The sequence below is a fragment of the Barbatula barbatula genome (assembly GCF_947034865.1).
Source record: "Barbatula barbatula genome assembly, chromosome: 15".
Taxonomy (NCBI): Eukaryota; Metazoa; Chordata; class Actinopteri; order Cypriniformes; family Nemacheilidae; genus Barbatula; species Barbatula barbatula.
The window spans coordinates 15,225,632-15,241,435 of NC_136778.1; the positions used below are offsets into that span (position 1 = coordinate 15,225,632).

Below are 15,804 nucleotides of genomic sequence, written 5' to 3' on the forward strand. Positions count from 1 at the left end.
TTAAAACGCAAATATTGTGATTTGGCCCTCTTGTCGTTTTATTGACAGTGGAACAAATAGTGAGAATAAGTTAAAGAAGAGTTTGGCAATTGGATGATGCTCAGTTAAGACTGAACTGGATCCCAGTTTGTGTTGAACTCACCATGCTGTCATTGGCAAATATCTGTACATTGTCCACCGGACAGCTGAGCTGCTCTGCAATCTTCCATCTGATGCTGCCTATAGTCTCATTGCTGTGGGCCTACACACACAGAAGCATAAGTGAATATTTTCATTCATGTAAGGCAAAGCAAATCCCAGTCAAAGTCATAAAATCACCAAGCAGATCCCTTTGTTTGTAACTATTACGTTAAGTGCACACCGAATGGCCGGACATCATACATCAATGCTTTTCACTGCTTCAAATGGGGAAAATGTGTTTCAAGCCAGCGCTTTCAACTTACAATTTGTCATGAGTGTCTGAAGTGTGCGTTTTGTTTTTATCAAACGTGTGTTGTTACCTCCAAGGTGAATGTGTCTTTGGTAGATTCGTAGGTGACGTGAAGTGAAACAGGATGTCCATGGAAAGATGCTCCATGAGGTAGAATGGTCCGAGGAACTGAATACAAGTCCTGAAACAGAAAACACGTCATGTATCTTTGTGTGTCAACCAGTGCTGGAAAACTATCGTGACCTTGCTACAGATAAATCCTTCTCAGTGTTGGGAAAGCTACTTTGAAACTCTAAACTACATCTCGATACAAATTAATTTACGGTCAAGATATCTCTGAAAAGTAAGATACTAACAGAGTAGACAACCAAACTGATTTGAATGGCTATTCATTTTAATACAGAACTAAAAGACGACAGTGTTTGTGTGGGTATCGGCGCTCACCTCTATCGTGATAACATAGCGTTCTGCCAACAACAGAAGTCTCTCAATGATCACCAGCTTACTGGACCTGAGGAACAGAGATGGTTATGCACTTGGTGACTTATCACCCCAAGCCAAAAAAAATCAATCTACTCCGAGTGTACTGTATACATATATCTACAACTAACATTAACTAACTAACAATACAAAACTACTAACACGATTTTTTTAGGTTTTGCTAAAAAAGTGAGTTTTCTACAAATATCTGAACTCATTAGAGCCCAACAATCCACTTAACCACAAAACCAGTCCTTATACCTGGATGGAGATTGTACTGATGTAGCGACTGTTGGCATAGCAGTGGCAGTCAGCATCTTGGTTGCCCGGGTAACAGCATGAGTAAGGGTCGGGCCGCCCAGTGCAGAGCTAGCAGCCTGTGTGTCGTGAAAAGATTTCAATTCATCATCACAAGAACATTTTTTTAACGATTTCCTTTTCTAACACACACACACACCTCCAATCTCTTATAGCAGTCGGCAATAAACTTCTTGTGTAAGGAAACAGAATCCTACGAGAAAAAGAAATGGATGTATTAATTATTGAGGAAACATTGTAAAAATGTGGGAAATTATGGGATGGTTTGACAACTGACTTTTTTCATCTTGGGGTTGAGGTTTATGTAACTGTATGTGATGATGAGCTGTATGGCTTCATTGGCGATGTCCTCATCCGGAGACTCCATCGCAATTCTCCATATGAAATCCATCCCAGCCAGATCCAACCTCTCCACACACTAACACACAGACACATATGCTAAGATTTAGCAAGTGTGTATAAACACAACATGGCAGTACGGATGTGGACGCACGCTACTGCTTCTCCTTTGACCAACATTTACAGTAGAATGGAGCAGGGTTCTGTTCGTGCATTAGAGAATTCCAAAGTGCACAAAGTGAGGTCCATAAGGAAATAACTTGAAAACATTTTGTCTGGCATACACAAGCCCAGACCTGAACCCAACTAAACACCTTTATGATAAACTGGAACACAACACCCGTGCCCGACCTCAATGATACTCGTCTCTAAATGTGTGAAAATCACCACAGACATGTTACGATCTTTTTTTTTTCAATACAATCTTCAACAAACACATATTGGTGTCATGTTTGGTGTCCATATTCTTTCGGTCATGTATAATAAACTGGATAACATGTAGTATCCATGCAATGATACATTTCCCCATTATTGGTGCTGTGAAGCGGCATAGAAGATCCTACCAGTTGGGTTCCCTGACGTTTGAGACGGTGGTCACTGAGGTTCACGTTCTCAAAGAAGGTCTTGAAAAGGTTAAACCCTGAAAACCAACAACAAACCCTCAGAAAAAACTCACACACTTCGGATATAATAGGCCGTTTCTCTTTGATAGTATAATAAGGCAAGTAAACAAGTGCAATATGAGTACGATGTGACAAATCTCTCACCGTTCATAGTGATCTCATAAGGCTCCAGCTTAAGGATCTTCTCTTTAAAAAGCTGCTGTTGAACGTCACTCTCCAGATCATGTTGTCCTTTAGTGAACCATTCGAAACACATCTACAGGACGAGAGGGATGAACACAAAGTAAATCCACAATTAACCAAGCATTCAATAAAGATCTGGATTTTGAAACTTGAAATGTGTACGGTATCAAAAAAATCTCCACACCTCTCGATCAAGTTCGCACACATCCATGCCGGACACCAAACATTCCCAGATCTCTTTGGCTCTATTCCAGACCAGGTAAAGACTGGCCTCTTGAAGGAAGAACGCAAGGAACTTCAAGTGACTCTCCAAATACTGAAAATATATCAAGATGCAATTAAAATGCGCAACAGATTATTTCAATTTTGATTTTAATTATAACCAAATGTGACGAAGACTTTGACTTAACACTTTGTGTGCAAATACAAATGATGTCTACGTGTGACTGAAATGGAAGTGGTGGATAGTGCAGCAAAAGTCAATGAACAATAATAAGGACTGAATAGATGTTTTTTTTAATAGGCAGTGTATAAACATTGGTTATGCTTGAATGATTATAGCAGGGAGATAGTGGATGTGTTGTCACCTACCTCCTGATAGGAATATCGCCCGTCCACTAGCGTGGACCCTGACAGACCATTGGATCCTGCGACGGACACGGCCAAACGATGGCAGGACACCAGTGACCCTGTGATCAACTTCACAATCTCAAAGTTTTTCTTAAGGTCCTGGATTATACTCTGATAAAGAAGAAGTCGGAAGAAAAGGAAACACCCAGGTTATTAAAACCTTAAATACAAAAAAGCAGCAAAAGCTTGTGACTTAAATAATTGTATATTGCATTAAATAATACAATTTATTGTGATAACTGATTTACACAATATTGTTAACGTGGTTAATTCAAACCACTATAATAATTCTAGATAATATAGTTTACAATAATCAGTAGCTTACTTTCTATCATAACCCATGCAAATGGAGTGCAAGTTTAAAAAAAACCTATGATGTGAAGAATGTATATATTTCTAGGCATGCCCTTAAAGTCCCAATGAAATCAAAAATTAAAATTCCTATTTTTTTCATGAAATATTGCTGCATTTATTGTAAATAGCTTATTAATGTGGGTCATTCTAATTTTAAAATGCACGTGTCCTCATAATCTTCAGTTAAAATCTGAAAAAGCACCTGCGCCCTCTAGTGACTATTCTTCCGTTAACTCCTCCCCTTCAACTGCTGTTTTTATACGTCCAATCAATTCGCAGTAAAAATGCAAGCCACGCCCACAACATTTCTCATTCGAAATTCTGCTTCACTCGAAAATGCGTCAAAATACGGAAGTAAAAACTATCGCAACTTCCGGTTGGGTCTGGGGACTTTAATGCAATCAATAAATGCCACCAGTTGCATATGAAAGTGTTGCTATTGAGTACAGCAACATAAATGCAACGTAGCATTATGATATTACCATTTATTGTGATTTGCGACACATGCCCCAAGTGAAGTTATTCTGGACACAGTAGGCACTTACCTTGTCCTGTTTCTGATAGGTCTGTTTGATAAAGGATCGTGTAATCTCGTGAAGTTGTCGTAAGGCTGGAACCACCCACACTGTCTGAGGGTTACTCTGCTGAGATGACTATAAAGCACACACAAATACAATCAAAAGTAAATCACACCGTGAATTTCAAGCATAATACAGACTGTGCATTCATATCTTGAATACCCATATCATATATAAACCCAAGCTTTGGTTAGTATCTCTTATATCCAAACGTTTCAAATCGTCCACCAGATTGAATGTCACATGATGCTACATTTGTAAATACCAGAGCAAACCGTTTGTAAATCATATCCGTATTATTGGATTTTTACAATCCTTCCCCTTGATTAAAGTTGCAATCATCAGTTTGCAAATCACATTCTTGCGAGATTGAGAGTTATGATTGGTCATTGACAAACTAAAGGGGTGGGTCTTCTCTTACTTTAGCCAATGAGCTCGGTTTCTTCCTGCCCCAGGTGCCAGTAAGAAAAGAGACCTGTGTCTCGCTGGGAGACTTTGAATCCTCCTGTATTTGTATCTAAAGACATAAACTTCAGTTGTATTCAGTGAGCGCCACTAAAGGTTTATATTCTAACGTAGAGACGGCACGCTGCACCCAAACCGCACCAGAGGCCGAAGCACAAAGACTGAGCAAAGTGAATCTGTGTGTGTGTGTGTGTGCTGGGATGAGAGGCAGAAACTAGAGAGCCAACAATATATTGCAGCTTAAGACAGAAGAACACCTTTGTAGTCCCAGATCAGTTCTCAAAATAGCCCAATGCACAGAAAGGGTGTGTGATTTCATTTCTGCACAAGTATGTGTGTGTGACTTCTGTGTTTGCTCTCCATAACCTTTTGAATATAGATTTTCGGGAAAGCGTGCAAGGCAGAACAGAGAGACGTGTGGGAGAATGAGAGAACCTCATTTCAATTCAGACCACGAGAAGCAAGCCAGACAGACTTACCATTGTAAAAGAAAAAAAATTAAACACAGACAAAACTACGACATCAATCAACCTAATATTAGTTCATCTATTTGGTTTAGCTACAGCTAAATATGAATTCACAACCAGGAACAAAACATAATTTATAGTAAGTAAATGTCTTCAATAATTTCATTAGTTCCTAAAAATGTTTACTGTAACTGGGATTCCTTGATCTCACGAGTTCAGGTGCATTATGGATTTACGCATTCAGCTCACCTTCTTGATGTCCTCGATGCATTTGATGATGTAGTTCCTCTTGACAGTTTCTTTTACGGCGTATGCGTCACTGAGGATGGTGAGATGTTCCTCAAGAGCCTGCTGTACGAGTGTAGTGGGAAGGGTGGGGAGATGGGCCAATTCCCACAATACCTCCAACACCTGACATAGCAGGCACCCAAAGTATTAAAAAGAGACATATTCTATTTTTATGATGCAAGATTAGTTACTACACCATTACTTATGTATAAATGTTGCCATTAACTAACATAGATTAGAACGATAGATTATTAAGTGCTAGTAAAAACTATACTTCTCTTTGTTAGTTCATGTTAGTTAATGCATTTACTAATGTAAACAAATAAAACCTTATTGTAAAAAATATTACACATAAAATAGTATTTTCACAACTAATAAAGAATAAATTGACTCTGAGTATTTTATCTAAACGCAAATGAGACCAATAAAAGTGAAATAAATTAAATAATTGTTTAACTATTCTAATGAGGTCATTTTAACTTAAGGCCAAATGCTTTTAATTTTCACCGGAGCACATTAAAACAAACGTTTTATGTATATTTGGTAACTAGACATACTTTGAAAACTTTACTGTCACATTTTAGTCAGGCATATTATTAGCAGTTTAGGGCAGTAATCCAGTGCAACTTCCAGATGCTATACGTAAACCATGATGTGAAACATACCTTTCCAGTGGTGGCCTCGGATCGAGCTTCTCTGCCAATCCGACCAATCAGACTCAAAAGCTTTTGTCTGACACGATCGCTCTCCACCTCCCAGCTCTGAAAACATACAACACAGTCAAACACTCTTGCTTGTAAGTACAGAGGATTTGGAATAAACCCCGAAGTGCGTCATTTGAAATGTGTATGAAAATCTTAAACGGAGATTATTGTGTTTGAGTTTTACGCAGAAGTTAAACCCTGTGGCTCTATCCCTGACAAATCAACATCGGCTAAACCAATGGCATTCCTTTGGTATGGGACCATGTGTTTGTTTCTGACCAATCGAGGGCGGGGACTGTGTGTGTGAAGACCTGTTTCAAAACGATTGTGTTTAGCATCACCGTCAAACCCTGAAATAACACACTTCGGTTTAAGGAGATGACTAAGGTAATCTTACTTTCTGTATGAGGACGAAGAGGTGACTGAGCTGATCGAAGTTGAACTTGACAGCGGCGGCAGCGATGATTGTGTGGATGTTCTCGATCACAGTGGACGACTGACCAGCCTGAATTCAGGAAAGTACAGAGGCCTCATGTCACATTTCAGAATATTTAAGGGTTGTTTGTGAAAAACGTAAAATATTCATTTGGGTGCAGATCCTCTGGCTCATAAAAAATCTAATCTACACAGTTGTTCATTTATTAGGCTATTTATCACTTTCTCATAGATTCCCTCTTGAAACGTTTCATTCCTCATGGATCATTTGTTGCCCACTGAGGAACCCTCATCGTGCCTTAATATTCCATTTATCTAATAAAATACAGATTTTTCTTCATGACAAATGTGTACCAACTATATTTGCTTTGCTCTCTCAATAGTCAATAAATATGATGTTCTTCGGTATCAGAAAACAAGAATAATGTTACATGTATCTTATAAATTATACATACTGTACTGTGCATATTAAGGATTTAGTTATTCAGTATGGCCGTGCAGTTCTGTTACTCTTGGCTCATGGCACAAAATCATTAAAGACCATTAGTGAATAAAACAGAGGCTTTGTATCGTTGTTTTAGTATGTTGGAAATTGGAAACATTATTTTGGCAAATACGTTTTATATAATGCTAAACATGGCATCTCAGTATCCTTCTAGAAAACGGTTGTTGTCTTGTGTATTTCTCCACACAAGATTCCTCACAGCCTCAGTCTGCTTTTTGCTGACATCACACACACACAGAGGTCGGATGGTTATAGCTGATGAATGTCTAGAAAACCGCTCACCTGTATTTTCCATATTTTGGAGAGTTCATCCAATGAGAGCTTACTGCCCAACAGTTCAATGATTCCCTTAATTCTGTCACAGTACTGGGCCTGGTCAATGTTTCCTAGAAAGACAGAGAGAAATAAGTTAGCAAAGCAGAGAGGATGCGAAATGGGAAAATAAACAAAAGGCATAAAAGTGAAAAGTGCAAAAAAGGGAAAGTGTCAAAAGAGAAAACGCAAAGAGGTTGTGATCTAAAATGTATCAAAGAAATGACACAAATGTGTGGGAGAGTCGCTTCAGGCACAAAGCAACAGTTTAGCTGGCTTTGATACACTTCACTCAGTGTGAACACACGCAAATCTTACACTTCATTTACCAACTAAGTAGTTCTTTAAGAATTTTACCTTATGATCATCTCGGTCAAATGTATGTTATAATAAGACATGAGTTCCTCTTACCTTCCAAAGCTATTGAAAGCACAGAGTTCTCTACCAGCCAGTCCAGAAGTCGATCGGTGTCAATGGCATTCTTCACAGTCTTAGAAACCGTGCTTTCCTCAATGAGTTTGGTAACCTAACAGAGAACGAAGCTGTCAACACGAGACAAGCACTGAGGGATGAACTAAAACTCTTCAGCTCTAATGGACATGGACAGGAATGAGAACCTCTTTAAGTGAGTTCATCTTGGCACTGAAGTGGGGGGTCTTGAGCATTCGTAGGAGGATGTCCAGCCGTAGATCATCAACCACGTTGACCAGCTCCCGCTGGAAGCGCATGCAGAGGAGCTTGATAGCCGACAAGAGCTCGGGAATGCTCACCAATCGCTGTGAGAGAGAAAAGAACAAACATTTGAAACACAATTTTAGGTATACACTTTGGTAATTCATGCATGATAACCAAAAACACTGCAAAATCTTTGGAGGGATGTCATTCTGGCACCCCTAACATAGCCAAAGAGCAGGGATGCAACGATTCACTAAGCTCACGATGCCATTCACTAATTTTATTCACAATTTTACTTACAGAATGAGTTGAGGCAAATAAAAAATGAACAGCCCTTCTATTATTTCTCTAATGCTAAAAACGTTTTTTTAATATAAAGAAACTAAGAGTTTGTGCTTTTTCTAACTTTTCAGCATATCCACGTTTAATAAGTTTGCCGAATAACAACGGCCCCTGCTGTTCAAAAGATTTACAGCGATTCTTTTAAATCATCGCATATAATCAATTCCAACTGAAAAATATTTCTTAATCATATTTTTAAAAAGATTTCTGCCATTGGCTGGCAAGATCCTCAAAGGTCCAGTGTATAACATTTTGCCGCATTTGATGCACGATATTATCAACACACAGATATTATCAGCCGATATTGGCTTATGAATTAAATATCAGCATCGGCCAGATTAGAAAAATTGCTCTGATATGCTTGGCCGAAAAAAGAAAATTTTGATTATGTGTATGCGTTCATTAGCACGCACTCGCAAAGACACCAGCTGTAACATAGTACATAAGTAATAAAGTAAATATTCCTGTCTTATTGCGTCCGAACTGTCACATAAACACAGGGTTGTGTTAAAAGCACTCAAGGTTTTAGGTTGAGGCTTTGTTATGACATGTTGTGCTACCATTACGAGCCCTACCTACCAACTTTTTAATTTACTATTTTTGTTCAATGACTCTAATAAACACAGCTTTTCGCATAGATATCCGAAACAAGTTTTATAATGTGTGTTCTCTAGCAGCAGTAAAATAGTAATTTGCGCGATGAGTGCAAATCCGATTATACATTTATAAGGGCGCTATTTAACTTTATTATGATACTGCACGTCCCTCAGAAATCTAGACGTGCTCACACTGCATTCACAATATAATATCAATTTGCACTTTAAGTCCACAAACGTAATATATGTGAACTGTGAATATATATCTCGTTCTGTACATTCGATTTCTTGTGAAAGAACCATGTATGCAGACAGCACGGTGTTCCTCCGGTAACTGTGTAAAATCTGATCCGTCAGTCTTAGTTATATAATGACCCGCACACGCAAGATTTATACTTCACAAGCACACGATACATTTGTTATTTCACAGCTGTGTTGTTAGTTTGTAAGCTATAGGCTAATGCTATAGCACAGTAGGCCTACTGTACTCCTGTCGTGTCCATCCACATCCGCTCTATCAGTGAGCCATAATCAGTCAGCACAGAGTCTGCAGGTATGTATACATGTATATTATGAGATTGTTTATGGCAGATCGCTGTGTGAAGGCATTCCGTGTCGCCCATCACTGTAAATACAACAGTCGTTTACACTGATACTAAGCAAAAGCTGAAGCTATTGGCTATTAAAACGAGTGATTTCTTTGAACGATTGCTTTTTTATTACCGGACTAACAATTTTGGGTAATAAGTGGTTTTGGAAATGCCATGATAGAAAAAAACTTTAGTTTGAGACACCTTTTGTTCTCTCCTCATCAAAAAAGACTTTAGAATTACAGTATATCTGTATCAACTAAAATGACTTACAAAATATCAACATATCGCCATTTTGTTTTTATTGCATCACTAGATCTGTAGAGCGGTTTGTACGGCTACTGTAGAAACAACATGGCGAATTCCATGCAAGGGGGTAGATAGAAATGGCAAATTCAAAGGTAACAAAAACATAACGCTTCTTTCCGAAAGGTCTTTATACACCTCTGAAGATATAGTTTATACATGTTGTATTGCATTACTGTTAAAGGACTCAACGGATAAGCACTTTCAACAAGTTGGGGTTTTATTAGGGTCTTCATGAAATATCTGTAACATATTTTGCATAAAACACTCAATGGCTGTGTAAACAAACCCTTTTTGCTTTGTCAAAAACAGCTATGCTCACAGCAACCTGTTTTGGTGTATGTCTCTTTAACTGATAGAGTTACTGCGCACCCTTTTGTTCAGCGTGCCAACACACATGTAGTACTGCCATGGTCATCATTTAGCTAAATTGTATTTCCTGAACTCCTCCGTAAGGTTGAAATGTGTGCAGGTGTGTGGATGTCTTTCCTGAACTGCATCCTAGTAATACGCTCACGTTGTGCGTGTACAATCATTCATCCAAAGAAACTGACCGCAGTGTTCGCCCTGGTTCATAAACAACAATAGTGACAGCTTGACGCAGCTAAACCTACGGACGCACGCAATGTATTAACATACATACAGTTAAACTCCAAGTGCCCATTTGCCAAATAACATATTAATATAGAGTAAGTTTAACACTGGCTTTGAATGTTTTATTTAGCCTGTGACTGACTTAGATCCCTTCGCTATCATATGCTAACGTTATTCTTCTATATACTGAATATGGTACATTTACGTCAATTCAAACGTAAATTGATAATTACTTTCATCGGCAGCCTTGACTAGTTCAGTGGGTCTCGATCCCTCTTGATGAACAACTTTGAAGCAAATCCTGCTTGTACTGCCCAGTTTAAAAAGCACTCCGGCTTGAAGTGATTCGCGCAAACAAGCAGGTTTTTACTAAAGGTTTCTTGGGGATTTCCACTAAAAATAAAATATCCACTCCTCTCTTGTCTCCTCCGAGGCTGTGACTCTGAATAAGGATTTGTGTTCGTCTTCACAGCGAAGACATTTAGCATGTTTTCCGCAAACGTTTGCCATGATGTCAGAAGAAGTTTACCGCTTGTGAAAACAACAATGGCGGCAGCGCTGTGGGTGGAAATATAATAATAAGAGCCCATTCCTATGTCAGAAGAGGAGCAAAATCTGATCGGCTCGATTTCTCACGCGCTTGCAGAGAAAGTCTCACCAAAACAAAGTTACTGTGTTGTCATGTTTCACGTTTTCGGAGTTGTTAGATGCAACAATTATAGCACTTAAACACAGAAAAAGTCAGATTTTTATCCTTTAATAGAGCCTCCAAAATATTGAAGTAAACAGCTCAAAGTTCGAAAAATGCTAACTGCATTTGTTTAGCATCATAAGCTTGCACATGAAAAAGCAAGTTACCACTGTGTGCTGGTGTGAGGATGTCTTACCTTGTCTTTTAGGTCTTTTTCCTCTAGATTCTGCACATACGTTATCATCTTATGGATGACTGGGTCCAGCATGGGCTGCAAAATACAACAAAACCACAACACGTCAAGTTTGCAGTGGCTGTGACTTTGAGCCACAGTTCCAAATCCACAACTCTTTGCGGTCGAATGTGTCGTATGTGAAATAACTCTGCAGTTTTTCAGCACTATGAAGCAGTTGTCAACCAAAGAGGGTTTTTAACAAGACGATGCTGAAATGTAGAGGTGCGAGGTGAGAGTAGATCCATCATGAAAACACTCACCTGAACCAGGCTGGAGTTGAGGTATTCTGCACACACACCGAGCGGCTGAACCAGAGCTGATACACACTGAGGAAACAAATACACACAAACAAGATACATTGAACAAAGACTGACCAAGTAAAGTCTGTTTAAAGCCAAATTTGGTTAGAACGGTCCAATTTAGGGATTCACACCAAACGCGAATAAAGCAATTTGCTCGAGTACATTACATACAAGTCAATGTCAAGACACAAATAGACGCAAGCTCGCGGCGGGCGATGTGAAAGACGCAAATCGGGCGGAGCAAATGCTGCGAACGTGCATCAATTTCGTCTTCAACTTTTCCAGCGAGTAATAAAGAGCGTGGAACGCGATTGTTCGAGTTTGGTGTGAACCCAGCATGAGTAAAAAAGGACTTAGTTTTAAATAAGTGAAGGAATAAATGATGACGGAATTCATTTTTTCGGGGTAAAGTATACCTTTAAAGGGATACTTCACCCAAAAATGTTCATTTTGTCATCATTAACTCACCTTCGAGTCGTTACAAATCTGTGTACATTTCTTTGTACTATGTGTTCATCAGAACAAAGAAATGTATTCAGATTTGGAACAACTCGTAGGCGAGTAAATAAGGACACAAATTTCATTTTTGGGTGAAGTATCCCTTTAAAACAGATCCATAACTACAAACTCGGGTGGGTTTAACAACATTTACACAACATCCTATGGGGTCTCTTCTCTCTTCTTCTCTTTAGAGCCATCCGCCAGCACAGAGACAGCACTTCTGAATCAGTCCACTGTTCAGAATCAAATGACTTCTCCATTAGAGAAAGAGTGAATGAAGTCTAGTCAGTGGAGGGGAGACTCTCTCTCATGATTCTTCGCTATAATGACACATACACCTCAATACAGATTAAATGGCTACTGTAGCTGAATCCCATCATGCTGCAACCGAAACAATTAGCTGACTGCCTAAACACCGGGGAAGGAATTTCCCTTGCCTCCGACTTCCTGTTCCTGTGTTAAAGCTATTAATATGCAAATCCTATATCAAAGCATCTTTTCCTTGTCGCCAGCTCCATCTCTCAGTCCTGGCACCGAGAACATGCTAATGGTCACCTTCAAAAGACAAGCGGGCGGAACCGAGCACAAGGCGGCCTCACAGCTCCAAGACAAGGGAGAGTTTTGTGTTTATACGCTTGCTTTAAGACAGCCTGTTCATCCATCTATCCACCTGTCTTTCTATTTTTCTAGGTTGGGTGACACTGCTATATTTCTCAGCCTTTGATAATATTTCATATATACATTCATATTTATGTACTTGCTCCAAAATTGCTTAAAAAGGTTTTTTTACACATGTTACAATTTGTTTTTCAATTCTGTCAGGACCACTGTCGTCAAATATTGTAACAATAGCAATATTTAAGGTGGGCGAAATCTCCGCCTGTCCATGAAGCCTTGCACGGGAAGAGCGGGAGCGCAGCAATACATGTCCCCACACCTGGAGAACTGGAAGAGTTCTTGATGCGTAACAAGATTCAATTAAAATGATTCGACAGATACAGGCAGATATGGTGGAGATGGGGATGGAGGTGGGTTTATAGTGCGGCACGAATAAAATGACTTTTCTTGTTTTTCAAACTCCAACAACATCTGAAGGCTTGATGAGATTTGGTTAATGACGTCTGTGTTAATAATTAGCCTTGATGCTCTTGGGGTCTCTCATCTCTCTCTCTCGCTCACTGCAGTGTAGGATGGCATGTGATGTTGAAAAAACACTTCCGAGCTCTTAAGCACTCCACTATAATAAAATCTCTGAACTCGTTCAACTCTCTCTCTTTTTTCAGGCTGAACATCTTACTCATGCTTCTGGCTTCTAAATGGTCCTCTTGATCTGATAGCACATGAATTAGCCATTCAAGTTTCTGCCTTTCTATAGGTTTCTGCTGGGGTTTCAAAGAAGCTAGCTATCAGCCCATGACCGTTGTGGCCTTTGCGTTTTTTCTCTGTTAAAAGATTATGCAGCCATTCTATGAGGACTTCATGTGAAAGTTCATGTGATGCCGGGGCCTCACCACAAGATAATCGGGCCGAATTCTCCCATTCCCACAATCCTAGGTAAAGTCATAATTTTCTTAAACGGCTCTTCAGATGATCTTATCTGTTTTCCTGCGGTGTGATGTGTGTGTTAAGAGTGAATGAACCTGATCGGAAGAACATCAGGGCCGCCCCGATCGCGGATCGTAAATATTCAACATGTTTATGATAAGAAATCCTAATGTGTGGGTGAAACCCAGAGGACAAACGCACAAGAACTTGTTGATTTTGACACGGAACGAAACAATACCTAAAGTGAGCAGACAGATGCTTAACTCTTATAAGATTTAAAAAAATCTTTTGGTGAGCCCCAGCCTTTAATAAAGAGTTTAAAGCCTTACCCCTATCTCGATCTCTTCCTGGTTGAGCTTGCACTGAATGGCTGCGAAACCTCCCATTTCTCCATACTGTAAATAACAGCAAGTCCATAAGATAAAATATATATTAGTCAGATGTGATGTATGCGATGCATTGCAGAGTTGTCACAAAAAGGATAAAATTTCATTGCGTTAGAGATGCTTCAAGATAGAAAATATCAAGTGGTATCTGCAAAGAAATGGAGCTTTTCTCAGAACAACCTTCAATCATTTTTACACTCATTTCTTTAAAGGATGTATGTCGTGTTAAGGTTATGAATGAAATTGTTTTTTTTGTTCAGATTTACATAGATTGTCAATCACTGCAAAAGTAAAGTTGAAGTTCTTCACAACACCCACTTTAAACAAAGTTTTGATGCATTCAAACACTTTTTGTTTTAATTTCATTTCTTGTACTAAACATTGAAACCTAAAACTTCTAAATATATGTCACTCCTTTTGTCATATAACTGCAAAACAAGAATACATTTTTAAGCATTCTAGATTCTTGATGTCACTTTAACTTGATTCTTACCCGATTCACTAAGTCCACCAACCAACCGTGAGGCTCCTGTCCAATCAAAAAAACAAACACAAAACGACCATTGGTTAATCCTGTCATACATTCATAAGAACATACTGTCATCTTGCACACAAACACTAGTTCATTCCGGCCAATAATACCACAAATCTGTGAATTTGCTCAGACTACCCCCCAAAATGTGTTTCTATTGCCACCAAATAACAGCTTAATGGTCAAACAGATTATTGGTCAAAAACAAGGTCAATTCATGTAGGATGTTTTTCTGCTTTGTCACAATGTTCAACGCATGCTGGAATCTACAAAACCAGTTTTTCTGTCCTTTAGGCAAAATCGTTGGAACAGCACACACGCAGCACATGTAACTTCAGTATACCTTCTGGTATGTGGAGCTTGGAGATACAGCGAACATGTTGTCCTCTCCAAACACCTCAGCCCAGTTCCTCTGACACGCCTTCATCCGATTCTTAAAGTGATACTCATTGTCGGGGTTAAAAGCCTGTCAATCAACAATATAAGGGAAAAACTTTCACAAAGCTTCACTCAAAAATTCGCTTTTGATTCACTTTCGTTAATGTTGCTTCAAACAAGCATGCTGTTAATTTTCCAGACTCACATAAAAGTACTACATAAAATTTGAATTTTGTTATCAGTTTTTCTTGTAATTTTAGGCTATTCCTGTAAATTGACGGTTTTAGACTGTATTTAAAAAATATGTTAAATATGGGTTAATAAAAGTAAACAATAAAAGTGTTTTGGCCATTCTTCATAAAATCTGTAACTAATGCATGTTTTTTGTACAGTGTAAGGTCCGATGTTTGGGGTGTAATTATTTGAATTCTACAGCATTTCATATTTTACAAGCAAATGGCTGTGTGTACCATAGTAAGAACTCCCAAGAGGCCGATGGGTATGGGGTCCTGTTTGACTCTCTCGGAGACGAGATCCACCAGCAGCATAAGCATGTTGTAGATGCCCTCATGAATCTCTGTTCCCCACTTGTGCACAGCACTTGACGTCAGCAACTACAAGACAATATAACATCTTAATAAAAGTCTCTATGTTTTCAACTCCTGCAAGTCTGTGTCATTTCATCAATTACATGCCTGAATATCTCAACACACAAACCTTCTTGAAGGCCTCAGGCATACATCTGTCAATGAACCTCTTGCAATTCTCATCTGCATCAGCCAAGCCTAGAAAGAAATTAGTTTTTTTATATTTATTTTTAGGGCTGAAACGATTGCTTGAGTGACTATTGTAATTCGAGTACAAAAAAATCTGCCTCGAAGCATCGTTTAAAGCCCCGCGGTCAGAATTGACCTTGAGCATGCAAAGATTGTACGGACGGTAGTACGAATTTTGGCGGGGGTGCGAATCTTCCATTTTTCACTTTTCTGTATCGAGAGGTCACGCTGTGACGTTTTGATC

At 39.0% G+C, this 15,804-nt stretch overlaps 1 protein-coding gene across 2 annotated transcripts in view; it reads right to left on the minus strand.

Moving 5' to 3' along the window:
* Nucleotides 1-15,804, minus strand: part of usp24 (ubiquitin specific peptidase 24) — a 43,536-nt gene that overhangs the window by 16,799 nt on the left and 10,933 nt on the right. The window contains exons 3-27 of one of the 2 annotated variants that reach the window (XM_079474141.1): nucleotides 15,502-15,569; nucleotides 15,255-15,398; nucleotides 14,750-14,872; nucleotides 14,368-14,403; nucleotides 13,818-13,883; nucleotides 11,401-11,466; nucleotides 11,102-11,176; nucleotides 7,729-7,887; nucleotides 7,523-7,637; nucleotides 7,082-7,185; nucleotides 6,257-6,364; nucleotides 5,821-5,916; nucleotides 5,117-5,278; nucleotides 4,357-4,452; nucleotides 3,903-4,010; nucleotides 2,965-3,114; nucleotides 2,558-2,689; nucleotides 2,335-2,446; nucleotides 2,131-2,207; nucleotides 1,506-1,646; nucleotides 1,368-1,421; nucleotides 1,172-1,287; nucleotides 875-941; nucleotides 501-611; nucleotides 143-241 (exon numbers count right to left, since the gene is read on the minus strand). In XM_079474141.1, the coding sequence (XP_079330267.1) occupies nucleotides 143-241; nucleotides 501-611; nucleotides 875-941; nucleotides 1,172-1,287; nucleotides 1,368-1,421; nucleotides 1,506-1,646; nucleotides 2,131-2,207; nucleotides 2,335-2,446; nucleotides 2,558-2,689; nucleotides 2,965-3,114; nucleotides 3,903-4,010; nucleotides 4,357-4,452; nucleotides 5,117-5,278; nucleotides 5,821-5,916; nucleotides 6,257-6,364; nucleotides 7,082-7,185; nucleotides 7,523-7,637; nucleotides 7,729-7,887; nucleotides 11,102-11,176; nucleotides 11,401-11,466; nucleotides 13,818-13,883; nucleotides 14,368-14,403; nucleotides 14,750-14,872; nucleotides 15,255-15,398; nucleotides 15,502-15,569 (2,585 nt within the window). The remainder of the gene's footprint in view (nucleotides 1-142; nucleotides 242-500; nucleotides 612-874; nucleotides 942-1,171; nucleotides 1,288-1,367; nucleotides 1,422-1,505; nucleotides 1,647-2,130; nucleotides 2,208-2,334; nucleotides 2,447-2,557; nucleotides 2,690-2,964; nucleotides 3,115-3,902; nucleotides 4,011-4,356; nucleotides 4,453-5,116; nucleotides 5,279-5,820; nucleotides 5,917-6,256; nucleotides 6,365-7,081; nucleotides 7,186-7,522; nucleotides 7,638-7,728; nucleotides 7,888-11,101; nucleotides 11,177-11,400; nucleotides 11,467-13,817; nucleotides 13,884-14,367; nucleotides 14,404-14,749; nucleotides 14,873-15,254; nucleotides 15,399-15,501; nucleotides 15,570-15,804) is intronic. The other variant, XM_079474142.1, reaches the window with a different exon arrangement.